Source organism: Amblyomma americanum, chromosome 3, assembly GCF_052857255.1.
Source record: "Amblyomma americanum isolate KBUSLIRL-KWMA chromosome 3, ASM5285725v1, whole genome shotgun sequence".
NCBI classification, from domain to species: Eukaryota; Metazoa; Arthropoda; class Arachnida; order Ixodida; family Ixodidae; genus Amblyomma; species Amblyomma americanum.
The window spans coordinates 223,087,933-223,101,695 of NC_135499.1; the positions used below are offsets into that span (position 1 = coordinate 223,087,933).

General features: G+C 45.8%; 1 protein-coding gene across 3 annotated transcripts in view; it reads left to right on the top strand.

The window, feature by feature from the left end:
- Positions 1-13,452, top strand: part of Shark (SH2 ankyrin repeat kinase) — a 29,467-nt gene extending 16,015 nt beyond the window's left edge. For all 3 annotated transcript variants that reach the window (XM_077660180.1, XM_077660181.1, XM_077660182.1), the window contains 8 exons: positions 630-755; positions 2,694-2,802; positions 3,539-3,640; positions 4,412-4,482; positions 6,949-7,272; positions 7,770-7,861; positions 10,274-10,400; positions 13,242-13,452. In XM_077660180.1, coding sequence (XP_077516306.1) covers positions 630-755; positions 2,694-2,802; positions 3,539-3,640; positions 4,412-4,482; positions 6,949-7,272; positions 7,770-7,861; positions 10,274-10,400; positions 13,242-13,433 — 1,143 coding nt within the window. In that variant the 3' untranslated portion in view covers positions 13,434-13,452. The remainder of the gene's footprint in view (positions 1-629; positions 756-2,693; positions 2,803-3,538; positions 3,641-4,411; positions 4,483-6,948; positions 7,273-7,769; positions 7,862-10,273; positions 10,401-13,241) is intronic.
- The last annotated feature ends 311 nt before the right edge of the window (positions 13,453-13,763 follow it).

The following is a 13,763-nucleotide window of genomic DNA, read 5'->3' on the forward strand; positions in this document are numbered from 1 at the left end:
ATTGTTGAATTGATATGGGTCCCGGCTCACTCGGGGAACCCTGGTAACGAAGCGGCACACATAACAGCTCGAGGATTCGTCAGCCAAGCAGGGGACGCTGTCATTGCTGAGAGTTTTTCGAAGGACGGCCTATCATCTTTTCACGATATTACTAATCATTTTAAACTTGAAAGGAGGATATTCCCTCCTCCAGACAAAGCCTTTAATAAGGAGCAGGAGACCACTTGGAGGCGACTCCAGACGCGATCCTTCATGACGCCTTACCTGTTGTCAAAATTCTACCCCAGTGAATACGACCCTGCATGTACATTATGTGGTGATTTAGCCACTTATGATCACCTATCGTGGAATTGTAAAGAGGAGCCGCCCTCGAAATCTCTAATACAGGTTCCTACTCTCGAGCAGTGGGAGGCCGTGTTGGTCAGCTCAGACTTGGGGAGTTCAAACCCGGGTCATTGAATGGGCTACCCAGGTCGCTGTCAGCCGTGGACTGATAGCCACCTAGCATGGATCGTCTGCATTCTGCCTCTTCTGACGAATTAAATGTTTTCCAATCCAATTGGCCTTTCTGCCCCCTCAACTTTTCTGCCGTCTGCATCTTCCCACAGCGAAGGCATTCTTATTTGCAGTGTGCGACACGGCTTCTCTCCACATCTGAGGAAGGGACGTTCCTTGTGCGACGTGGACGACGAACCTCTTATGTGCTGTCGTTGGCTGGACCCACATCAGTATTCCACTTTGAGATACATTCCCAGGTATGCTGCAGTGCGTGTAGAGTGTACTCTGTCGTTTTGTAACTGCACTGCACTGCACTGTGCCAATGTGTAATTTTTGGAGAGAACTATATTCGCAGTTTGGTTCCACATATGGCACGCAGTGCTTTTTGAAGCAGATTATTCAAGCAAAAAACACTTTATGTTTAAGCAAATACACTAATGCTGCTTTTGACAGGTGCCAGCATCTTCACTCCCCGCATAGAAGCGTGCGGGCGCGTTGCTCCCAGACCTGCAGCACTCGGCAAAAATTCATTCATTAACAGACTGTATGCTTTTAGAATTCAGGCACTTAAATCCATTACATTCTCAACATACTGTCATTTCCACTATTGTTCACAAAGTAAGTATGAATTAATTAATCAACTAATACTGCAGTCCTAACAGGGATTTTAGCAGGGCGGAGTACATTATGACACACATTTCATGGGCAACAAGGGGGAAATATACCAAGCATACAAACTTGAACACAAAGCATCAAATGAAGCAGAATTAAATTCATGGCAAATAAGACATGGGATAAAAAAATCACCGGCGATTTAGCTTAGTTTGGCTAAATTCGAATGAGAGCACCAGCAATCCATGTTGTTTGGCATTGCCAATGTTAGGTTGAAATATTCTAGTGCAAGCGCACTAAACTAAAAGGCTTGATGGGGTTGGATTAGTACGCACGAAGTTAGCTGTAGAGAAGCATAACAATGAGTTGGGAACAAGTTCACATTTTCCGCTCCAGCCCCGTCTCATCGGGGGCTTTTGACAGCCCTAAAGTGGCGGACTGAAACCATCTCAAGAGGAAGAGCCTCCACCCTCTCTCGCGTTCACCATCCCCTTCTTCGGCACCCACACATGTTGCTTTCGCTGTATGCTCGCACACTGAGAGCCTTCTGGCTGCAAGGCCCAGAACAGAAGAGAGAGCCACTGCTTTCTCCTCCTCTTCCGACGCCACATTCTTCCACATGCGATTCTCTGGGAAGGGGCGCCGGGGTGAGGAAAGGATTTTCCACGGTAACTTGCATGCACGCAGAGGCTTCGGACAGACAGGAGTGGGAGCCCTAATGCTAGTGCACTGAAAAGAGAATGTGGCTGCTAATGCACAATTCTGTGAAAAATGCTGAAATCTACGATTTTTTGCAGTGTTGTAGGAGACTAGTGGCCTTAATTATAGTGACGTTTCTGACGCTTTTTGCGGGTGGGGGTTCACTCATGTTCTGTGACCGGAGGGCAGTTTTGTGTCTTTGCTAGGAGACCCCAGCAGTGCACTTGATCACTCAGTGGAGCTGAAGTTTGCCCAGTGTAGGCATCATTCTGCCTCAAAACATGTCACAGGCATCATCAGTGTCTACCCTGGAGAAGGCTTTGAGCACTTCCATGCTGATTCAGATCATTTTTGAAGCACTGCTACTTGCCTCAGCTGAAATAGATAGGAAGAAATAAATGGACATGGCCAGAGCATGTAGTGTGCAGAACTGTCAAATGGATGGTCTTTCGAAACATCAGAGGGAATAGCGAGAAAACAAAGAACCATGATCAGAGTCATCTGAGAGTTGGATGGATTTTGAGCTTAGGTAATTTGTTGGACTAATGTGGTTGTGGCCGGCTGAAAAAACAAGTAATTGAATAAATAAATGAGTATCATTGGAAGGCGCCCCCGTTGCGATGGACCAAGCTCACTTGTTGACAGTGGAGTCTGTAGAGGCGTGTGGTATAAACATATGCTCAGTGAGTGTTTACGCATGGCAGTTGTGCTTCTCCAGGTTGCCTGACATTTGTAACATATGTTGATCACAGTGGCTGCAGAGTTGATAAAATGTTGTGGCCACGAACCTTTGATTCTAGTAATGTATTCCTTTTTCCTGCGAAAGTCTGTGGGCTGTGCCAGCACTTTGCATCACATGGGCATGGGCGGCTTTTCCTGTGCAGGGTCCGTATGTGCACATAGATGACGGCCCGCTGCTGTCATCGCTGGAGCACCTGATCTCCCACTACGGCAACTTTGAAGATGGCCTGCCGGTGCGCCTGGCTCAGCCCCGTCAGTGCTCTTTGGCAGTTTTTTTCGAACAGTGACCACTTTTATCTGAACAATTTGCACTGAAAGAAACTTTTGCCAAAAGAACAGGCTTGTAGAACCTTTCAAGATATAAGGCTTTTGTTATTGCTGGTGCATAGAAGCTGGTGTAGTGCTGTGTGTCTGTGGCACAGATAAAACAATTGGTTGAGAAAGAACTTGCAAAGATGTGATCGCTGTTGTAAAAATTCGATGAATTTTCACTGCATGGTACGAAAAAATGATGCCTGCATGACTTGTGCAGTGCACAAGGGGTACACACTCTTCGACACTTGCGCTGTTTTGGCAGTAAGCTACTGAGGTGGTCACGTGATGTTATGCCACAGAACAACTGCTGGTTGACTGCAGAGAAGCCCTCTTTATTGTTCCGAAGGTGATCACACGATGTTATGACCTTACAAAGAGTTTGGTTACTGGCAACCTCAGTGACACCATGAACCCTGGAAAGCTTTCCTCACAAATCTGCCATAGCGTTATGTTTGCAGCAGTAACCCTGCATGTTGCCTCTTGTTTTTGCCACTGTAAGGACTAGACTGCTGCATTATTTCAGTTGTTGAGCCTAAGAGGAGAAAAGTATGTTCATTCAGTTTGCAAACAGTTGACTTATTTTCTTTTTGGGAAAGGCTGGAGCATTGTTTGAGTGAGTGTGTGAAGCAGTTCTGCTTGCTTAGTGCTCCCTTCTGTATGTTGCACCCACCAGTGGCACCAGATGAGCCCCCACCGGTTGGGCCTCGGTCTCCCACATCCCAACGGCAGACGCCCACCCTGACAGCGGTAGTCAGCCGAGACTCGCTGCGGCTGGGTGAGTGCGGAGACGCAAGTGGGGGCCCACCTGAGCCCCCAGTAATCCTTGTGATGGGCACTGTGCGTTTCGATGGGGATGATGGCCTGTCATGAAAACTAAACAGTGTGTGCACTGCAGTTGGGAGCTAGTGTACTTTGCAATCACGGATTGTTAGAAATGCAGCCTTATGTGCTCACTTGTCTCTGGATTTTGCTTTTCTGCTAAATTATGGTTGTGACCAAATGGCATAGTGCAGCTTAAGTGTAAATTGCCTGTTTTTCCTGAGGTATCATTCTCCATTTTCTCAATAGACAAGGAGCAACGGTCAGCTAATCTACCTAAATGGGTAACCAGGTATGCCTGATGCATTTGGTATGTGTGTGTAAGGGCAGATTTTGCAGTGCTTGCTCAGTGAAATCGTCAAGTAGGATCCATGCACTGCTGTTTCCTGCAAATGTGAAAACATTCAGTGTCCTTTTCATATCCAGTAAAGGGCATGATTATCAGCAATGTTTTCTGGCTTCCCAGGCAGTGTAAACACGTTCCTTGGTTCTTTCCCTACCTTCTTCCTTCGCTGCAGTTATGGGAGCTTTAGCCATTTTATTGTTGTGCATAATGAAAATTTGTTTTTGGTCCAGAATTGGCCAAACAAAGCAGCATTTACAGCTAAATATGCATGATGCATGTTCAGGGCAACGTGGCCTAGCAATCATTTGATCGTTTGTGTGTGGGTGTGAAATGCTAACCTGCAATACATATACTGCAGCTAACTCAAGTCTCTGTGTGCAGGCCAAACATTGGGCGAAGGAGAGTATGGATCTGTTCTGCAAGGAGTGTGGGTGACACCCGAAGGCACTGAGGTCAGCTTGCTTGGACATCTTGGGAGCAGTTTCTGAGTGCCTAGTATTCACAGGGCTGAAACAGGAGGTGTGCGTGCCATTGCTCTATATCTTTAAGGCCCAGCCACACTGGAAGTCCCATGAATGCTAGGCACTTTGTTTGTAATGCAAAATTTTCTTCCCATTTGTGAAGTGACAACTCAAAATCCTATAACTCAACTTCTATGACAGGCAGGACGATAACTTTACGTTTATTGCATAGCTTGATGTCAAGAGAAACCAACGGCATGCATTCTAGCTAGTCTCTTGCACCAAAGTTTCTTTGACAGCCCTAGGCAGAAAGTTACATAACATATTACATAAGTGCACAATAAAATATTTTTACATAAAATTAAATGACATTTGAAATCAGCATGCAAAAATGAAGATTTCATAAATGTGACTTCTTAATAAAAAATTTTTTGAAAACCCTCTTCCCCCCTTAAAGTAAAGAGCTAGGATTCGTGGAGCACTACATGCAATGTGGATGGCCCGATTTTAATTATGTTGCACAGATGAAATATGAATAAGGCAAGCATTGCCTCGAGCAGCAGTACCATAGGTCATGCGACTGTAAACAAATGCAAAGGAGGGTGAAAGCTGTGTGGGCTATCATTGTTTGTAAGGGTATGCCAGTACTGAAGACTACACATAGAGGACTCAGGAATAAATGAGGATGCAATTGCAAGACGGAAGAAACTCGCTTATTTCTTTCATTGAGTGTGCAGAACCAAGTTATCCAAAGCTAAATTTAAAGGAATGTGTACGTGAGGTTTTACTTGCTTACTGTTCCCTTGCTCATTTCACTCTGGATATTCTTTCACACCATTGCTATCCATGTGTACAGTAGGCCATGGTAAATGACCTGCAGCAGGGTGTGTAGTAAGGCAGGATTGTTTGCATTTATAGTGAATTCTCATCCAGTGACACAAGATGTTCTGTACACCAGGGTAGAACAGGAACCAGGTTCCTTTCAGCCTAGTTGTAAAGCGTTCTACTGCAAAATCGCAGTACATGTGTAAAGATATGTGTGTGCCGATTCAAGAACGCAGGAAAAGAAACAATATGCAAAGGACCCACGAGGTGTGGTTTTGCTAGCAAATCCTTTGTTAACATTGGCTGTGCAATTTTCCATGCTATTTGCAGTGCTTTTGCGGCACTGCCTCTGATTGTGCGGGTGCAAAAAAGGGACAGTGGCTAACTGAAGGTTTGAACTTCAGTGTGTTAAGTGCACTGAAGCACAGGAGGTGCATTGTGAAAAATGCCATGCACTCTGTGGCAAGGTTGAGTTAGCTTTTTAAGCTCAGTTAAAGTTGGCATTAGAACTCATGCAAGTACAGCCAACTATTTGAATTTTAAATTAATCGAGAACCTGAGTACTTGATTTTTGAAAATGCAATCATATTGTTTAGCTCAAAATTACGGGTTACACACCTCCAGTTATTTATTGAATGGCAAAGGTATTAGCACATTAATATCCGCATGCTTTTGAGATTTTGTTCTGCTTTAGTGCGTGGCTAGGAACTGTACTTGCAAGTACTGACCAGATTGAAAACTGAACATATTGACAGATTTGCCTGTCTGGTTGGGTTTGAAGACTTATAATAAACTGCACATCTCCAACCAAAAAAGGAAACCTGCCCCCAGTATACACCCAGGGACTTCGCTCTTCAACTCAACGAAAAAAAGTCGCCATTGACCGCCTTCCCACAGTGCGACAACGTGACTCACAGCCGTAACCCCTCCCCCCTTCCCCCCTCTTTCCCACGCCTTTCTCATCACAGCCTTCATTCCTTTGACCGCCTCCTCTCCTCCGTACTTAAAAACACTAGCTACTGCCCTCAGTCACCCCTGATGAAGGAGCCGAGCCGGCTTCGAAACGTTGGGTTGAAGTTAACATTTTTGGTTGGAGATGTGCAGTTTATTATAAGTACTGACCAGCACAACTTGCAACTTTTTTTTTTTGTAGATTGTGCCTCTTTAGGCTAACCGAAGGAGTAAATAAAGCTCTGAAAGGGTCATGAAGGGGTTCGACATTGCAATTTTTTATCGAAGAACTGAAGAAAAGAAAAACATAATCACAGAAAAAAAAAAGGCATTAATAGCATGTCTGTAGGCAGCTGCTCTTGCACTGCACTGTGGCATGGATAGGTTTTGATGGCCTTGGAATGTGTATGGTGCATGGCAGTGTCGCTGCCACTTGTGGTGCAGGATTTGCACATTGTGCTACCTAGGGTTTGCAGGTAGGCGGCCTTGAGAGTTTGGGAATGGTTGGCTGTCAAGGGAAGCTGTGCATTACCGTAAAAAACCGTACAGTAATAGCTTTTCCTGTTTTTATAGCGGAAGTTGTTATGTGCCGAAGCTGTCTCGGGTCTTTGATCAGCCACTTAGGTGTATAATGGCTTCGTGTGTCAATGCTGCATGCATTGTACCTTGTGTCACGTGCAGGTGTCGGTGGCCGTGAAGCGACTGCGGGAAGTGTCAGCTGGTGAGGGCTTTGCACGTGAAGCAGAACTTATGGTGGATCTGCGGCACCCTTGTATTGTGCGGCTGCTCGCCATCTGCTTGGGACCACCACTGATGATGGTACAGGAACTGCTGCCCCTGGGCTCTCTGCTCAACTACCTGCAACAGGGCTGCCCTGTGGACCTGGAAGAGGATGTTCCACGCTGGGGCCACCAGGTGGCCTGTGGTATGGCCTACCTGCAGGCGCGCCGCTTCGTGCACAGAGACCTGGCAGCCCGCAACTTGCTGCTGGCTTCCCGCATGCAGGTTGGGCCTCTTTGTGTTTTTGCAAGCACTGCCATGCATGTCTGGTGTGTCTCTGGCACATCTTGTGATGGCTCATTGTACTTAACAAATATGCACCTGCAGCTTCCGATTCAGTCTACGACTTTACACTCATCAGCAGGACACCTTAGTTACTCTTGTGACTTGTTTGGGAAAGCAGCAGTTTTGCTGTGCTATAAGGTTCCACTTTTGTGTCTGAATGTAGTCCTCTCATTTGTGCAACAAGCAGCTGCGTCAAAATGTTTTGTGCACTGGGAAGGGACCTACCGTGCATTCTACAGCAGCATAAGCTACCACTGTACCGAGTGTGTGCTGCTGTTGCCCAGAGGCATCACACACTCAGGTTCAATTGTTTCAGCACATTTCCTGCTGAAATGCCAGAACATTCAAGTTAGGCATGGTAGCACACAAGGCAGTCCAAGTGAACCCTTCCAGCTTGATACGTGGCAACCTGGCTTCCTTTTTTCATGCGCTCCAAGGTGAAAATCAGCGACTTTGGGCTGTCTCGGGCTCTGGCCATGGGAAGCGATTACTACCGGGCAACCACAGGTGGGCGCTGGCCTCTGAAGTGGTGAGTATAGGTGCAGTCTCCCCACTGCCACGGAGCTTGTATATTTTGGGCAGGAAAACAGGGTTGCTAATCACTACACGATGGCACTAGTTATGTGATTGCAAGCATAATGCATTTTGGAGAGCAGTGTTGTATTAAGGGAGTAATTACCGATGAGTATCCACCCGAGCGCAGCCATGCTGCTACAAGGGAAACCTAAGGAGATTTCAGAGATAATTCACAGTTGAAGAAAGATTCGTCCCAGTCCAGGCATCGAATCTGGGACCACCACCTGACCAAGGCAGTCACTCTACCAACTATGTTAACTAGGGTGGCTAGCAGATGGGGAGGCTCTCGAGAGTGAATTGATCAACAACTCGAAGTGAGGATGGTGTTGTCCGAACTAATGTAGTCGCATGAACGCAACCAATTTGTTCATGTGCTACCCAACGGTAGTTAGCTGGCTGCAGAAACCAAGAAGTGTGATTAAGGGCAGAAATAATGCTTCTGTGGTAAACCACAAACATGGCATGGAACCCGTGTATTGCTTCAACTGCTATATTGCGTGTGGATGAAATGTGGGAGCAAAGCAGGGCACGAAGGCAGAGCTGAAAATAAAAAGTCCAGGTATAGTGGATTGCATTGAATGAATTCCTGGCAGTGTCAGCAATGAGATGCAGTGGAGTTGTGTAAGCTGTCAGGCTTTTTGCTCTGCTCCAGAGGTTCCAGCTCCCAAGGCCATGGAGTTTCCCTAAAAGAAGGGCACCACTGTCTGTATGAGCACCTAAGAGCACCTCTGCACACCGGGAGTGTGTTTGGCTTGGCCATGTTTCGGCTGCATATTCATAGCTGTGCCACAATGCTCTCCACTGTGCACGTGAGAAAGTAATTTAATATCGCATTTTTCACTTGTTTATTAAATTTCATGCAAATGATGGTTCATGTTGGACTTTTGTGGGAACTATCAAAGCGGTTCTTTGATAGGAGTTGTTTGTCTCAGGAAAAGTCGTATGGTTGCAATTGTATCCATGTTTTCTGCCGAACACTAGACAATCCAAATATTAAGACCTTGAATTTCAAACCTTGAACTTGTATCTGATAGCAACCTTTGCTGAAAATGCGCCCCTCAAATGTCACAATTTCTTCTTCTGTATCATTCTGCTCAATTTAAACTTGTCAAAACAGAAATTGCTAAAACGGGTCTCGGAGCTTGAAAAGAACTTGCGACCACTTGACAGAAGGACACCTTTTGGGGCTTATTGCCAGGCTGAGGAAGGCTGGTTTTCCCAAGCACATGCAGACAGGCATAGCCTAGTGTCTTGTCATGCAAACGAAAGGTGAAAATTCAGCTGCAAATGTCTGGACCTTAGAAATCTCTCCCAGCCATAATGTCATACATGGACAAGCTGTCCCATAATGTCAAGGAAAAAATGCTGAAGTAAGGGTTGTGTTTTCAGCTCCTAGGAAACTGTCTGGGCTTTGCAGATAAGTAAGCAAGGAAAGTAGCAACAGGAATACTTGCTGTGAGTAGCAGGATCACCAGTTTGTTGACGGTTATAGCTGAGTTTTGCTGTGCGGTCGCTGCTACATTAGACCAATGGGTGACCTATTGATGACCGTTTGCCTGCTGCGGTGGCTCAATGGCTTTGGCATCTGGCAGCTGATCCCAAGGTTGAAGAATTGTACTCTGGCTGCGACAGCTGCATTTTGATGGAGATGAAATGCAAGAACGCATATGTGCTATGTAATGCCAGCACACAATGAAAGAACCCCAGGTGGTCTAAATTATTCCGCAGCCCTCCACTGCGGCTTCCCTCATGGCCCATGTGTTGCTTTGGGACATTAAACCTCCTAATTAATATTATTGATGACTGAGAGAGCATGCTTATTCGCTGAAAGAATATACACCTAGCTGTGTATTGCTATAAGCGTGGGTGCTCTCCTTCATTTGAGCGTTGTCAAATGTAGTGCAAAGGGCCAGGGAGATTTTTTGTATTTTCGTGATCAACCAAAAAGTGAATGCATCGGCGTCATGCCAACTGCACGTGAACTTTCGTTGCATCACCACTATTTTCTTTTCCTTTCTCTTCTTGTTTGCATGTGTGTGTGTGCACTATCACATTCTTTTGCATGTGCTTTGCTTGAACAATTGTTCAGTTGCTGGTTGGCATGACCATGTCTCCTGTATTCTTGAGTCCCGCCCCTGTGCTATGCATTCCCTTCTCCTTGTTGCCATGCACCAAGCGGCACACTTTTGCACTTCACTGAAAGCTTTGAGCATTTTGGAAGGTGTTGGATGTGGTCTGTATTCTCTCTGCTTAGCAGAGTCTTGTTTTTGTTTGTGCTAGGGGTTCACTGCTGAGGAAAACTGGTACACTGCTGACCTTGTAACGTCTCTCACAGCTGCTTGTGCTGGTGTCTGTACTCTGGCAGGTATGCCCCTGAGTCGGTCAACTTTGGCACATTCTCACATGCCAGCGATGCCTGGAGCTTTGGCATCACCCTCTGGGAAATGTACACACTTGGAGAGCTTCCCTATGGCTCACTCACTGGGGTGCAGGTAAGAACTGTTGGAATGTACACAATTTAAAATTTTCAAGTTTTCCTTTTGCAACTTTGCACAACATGACTAAAACAGGTGCAGTATAACCGTGCTGTTACATTTTTCAGGTGACTGCCGGAAAACACTGCACAGCTAGGGATTGTAGTATAGTTGAACTTGTTCAAATGTGAAGTTGAAGCAATGAAGTGAAAACAAGGCTTATTTTAATCTCAGTGCATAAAAGAGTAATGATTTGTTGCCTGCCAATCTTTTGTTATTTCTTTCAAGTGCAGCAGGCTTCTCGAAAATTAGGATTTCTGGCTGTTTTGATTGTCCTGTATGTGGAGAACATCCTAAATATCATGTGATGGCTCCCTATTTGCATGAGGAGCTGCCAGTAGAAGGGAGGCAGTGGCACATGCAGGGCATATGAAGCTGCAGTGCTGAATACTAAGTGTGCAGGTGTTTCTGTGGTCGGATATACAACTTAAGTCTGCAGTGAAGCTCCGCTCAAATTCAGGACTGCCGCTCAGAATTCCTCCATGACAAAAAAGTAGTTGGTCGTTAAATTTTCTTGTTACCTAAATAAGAAGCTAATCACAAGAAACAATTATTAACTCTAGAATTTCGATACCTGGCTTGTTTGAAGTCAAACATTAACAAGCAGATTTCATTTACTGTTGTGACTGGGCAGCGGAGTAACACAGGACGCCGCGGACCATGGCCCAGTGTTTACCAGCTGCTGTTTAATTAGGTTGCATCTTGCTGTAGTTGTAGTGGACCTGCTTGACACATGCATCCTGGGCTTCTCGGGTACATACTACTGTGAACAAAGTAGGAGCTTGAGCAAGTTGGTTCAACATTATTGGAACAGCGCAAAGGCGTGGACGTGAAAAGAGTACACAGACACGGCGCTGTCTGTGTCCTCCTTTCACATCCATGTTTTTGCACTGTTTTGATAAGGTACTGTGGTATTTTGCCAGGCATGCGACATGCGTTTTCGTTCTTAGGCTTGGTGGCAAGCTTGCAGGGTCACTTCTTGTTTTGTGACCTCGTAAGCTACTGGCTACTCATCTTGCCCAGTTAATTGCTGTGGTAGGAGCTGAGCTGTCGCGCAACACTGCTGTACCAGCTCTCGTGTAGCATCTGCATCTTGTAGTCCGAGCAGGTTTCGCGCTGTCTTTCGGAAGGCGTTAGTCCTGCACTGTGCTGAAGGTGACGAACTTTCACAGCTCACGCACATAAGCGCACAGCTGACGTAGCTCTTAGTTTGCCCCTCAATACAGCGGTGCTGCTCAGAGGACTAGGCAGAGAGTGCATGGCCCTCTCCCTTCTTTCTGGGCTTTCCACTTGCGTGTGCGTTTCATGGGAATAACCACCACGAGCCCTTGGGAGGGTGCGGCGTAGTTAAGTTGACACTGAAGAGCAGCGCTGCAACTGTAGTGTGCTCCAGGCTTTTGTAGGGAAGTGAGGACAACCAGTGTGTCTGTGCATGCACTTTGTTACAAGTTTGCCAACACAACTGCTTCCAAGAACCAGTTCTTGCAGGAACTAGAATATGACATGGCCCTAGCTGTGTGCTAAAATGGTAGTGCTGTACTGGCCTGAGCACACGCACGTTTTCTAATTTGTTCAACGGTCTGGAGTTGGAAAGTTGATGAATCGTAAACATGACCTAAGACATGTTCGGCATCATGTTTTCTAATTTGTGTTGCAGAAGGAGACTGTCTTCATTACATTGCCTGCCATACGTAGTTCAGGTTCCTAGTTTGTCAAAATTCTGCAAGAAATCACAGTTTGAGGAATTCTAGACTTAAAGCGCTCTGAGACAACAGCCCATGAAAGATGACACATGGGCGCAGAATTGTGTGTTAGCAGCCGCATTCCCTCCTTCCCCATTTTTAAGATATTTTGTTTGTTGACATCTGTGGGAATGATAGAATGACGGGAATTGGATTAGTTCTATCATGTGAATTGTCTTGAAATGTAGAATCTGGCAACGAACAAAGTTTTGCTGATGACTTGACATGCTTGCTCCCCCATCTACTCAATCAAGCTAGCGCATCAAGCGCTTCAGCTCTAGCAGCAACATTCTCAAATGTTTTGAATGGAAAGACTGACAATACTGGCATGCCAGTCAATGGCATGCCAGTCAATGCCAGTCAATCGCCATATTTGCACGAATACGTATATAATGCATTTTTTTTCCTTAAATCATCTGTTTCAGAGTGGACCTTGCATAATGTTTGTAACCAAGCTAAGGATATTATAGAAATTTATTTTTACTGTTCTTTGATATACCCACAGCAATGAAAAGCCAACTTCTCAATGACTTTGGGCCATCAAGGGGAAGCACGCGGCATGCACTGGCAAGTTTTTCACTGCGAAAAATTAGGGGCATTATACATAGTAATGCGGACTGAGGTAACATTTTTTTTGTGTTTTAAAGCCGAACCATATATTTCTGTCCTGTCTTCAGTAGATGTTCTCGTCTTTTTTCCTAAATAAAAAATATATCAAGTCTTCTGTCCATTAGTTTGGCCTTTGTCATGACAGCATAGTTGAATTGTATTAGTTCAGGTGTTTTGCTTGAACAAGGCCAGATTGATTTCCTGAGCTTTTGTTGTCACTCGCTGCTGTCTATTAATAACCAGCATGGAAGCTGGATACCTCCAACATGCCTGCTTGCACACCACAATGATTTCCTGGTTTGCTTTTGGTTCTCCCTCCTTCTTCATTAAGTGATACTAGTGCATTTTATCTTCTTGGGGGAAGGGGGTCCCTCAAGTAGCCCCTCGAGTGTGGCAGACTGAGCTTGCAATGCACAAGCACCTGTGTTTGTGCTTTGCCCCTGTGCAGGTGCTGGCACTGGTGGAGAGCGGTGAACGGCTGGCCATGCCTGACGGCTGTCCCGACTGGGCATATGCAGCCATGCAACACTGCTGGCGCATGGCCCCCGACCAGAGGCCCAACTTCAGCGACCTGGCTGCACTGTTTGCTGCACACAGTGTCCGACACCTCTGTGCTGGATGCACTGAGCTAGCACAATAAAGGCTGACCTACACAAGAAGGAAGTGGCAGTGTGCATGTGTGTGGGGAGCTTTTTTCCACCTTCACGTATGGCAAAGATGCAGCAGCAGTCACAGCTGTTGGCTCAATACTTGGCATTTGTACTTGGTATACAGGCACGTTCTGTCCTGCTTTCAATGGCAATATGCAGCCAGGCTTGGAAGTCTGCCATGAAAAGAGCAGAACTTCCTTTGCAATTTTCTTGCTGTCTGAGTATGACATGAGCACAGGTATAAAACAGCATTCAGCAGCATTTTTTCTGTGGGACTGCTGGTACACAAACCATGGGAGCATCAGCAAGTTTACAAGTTC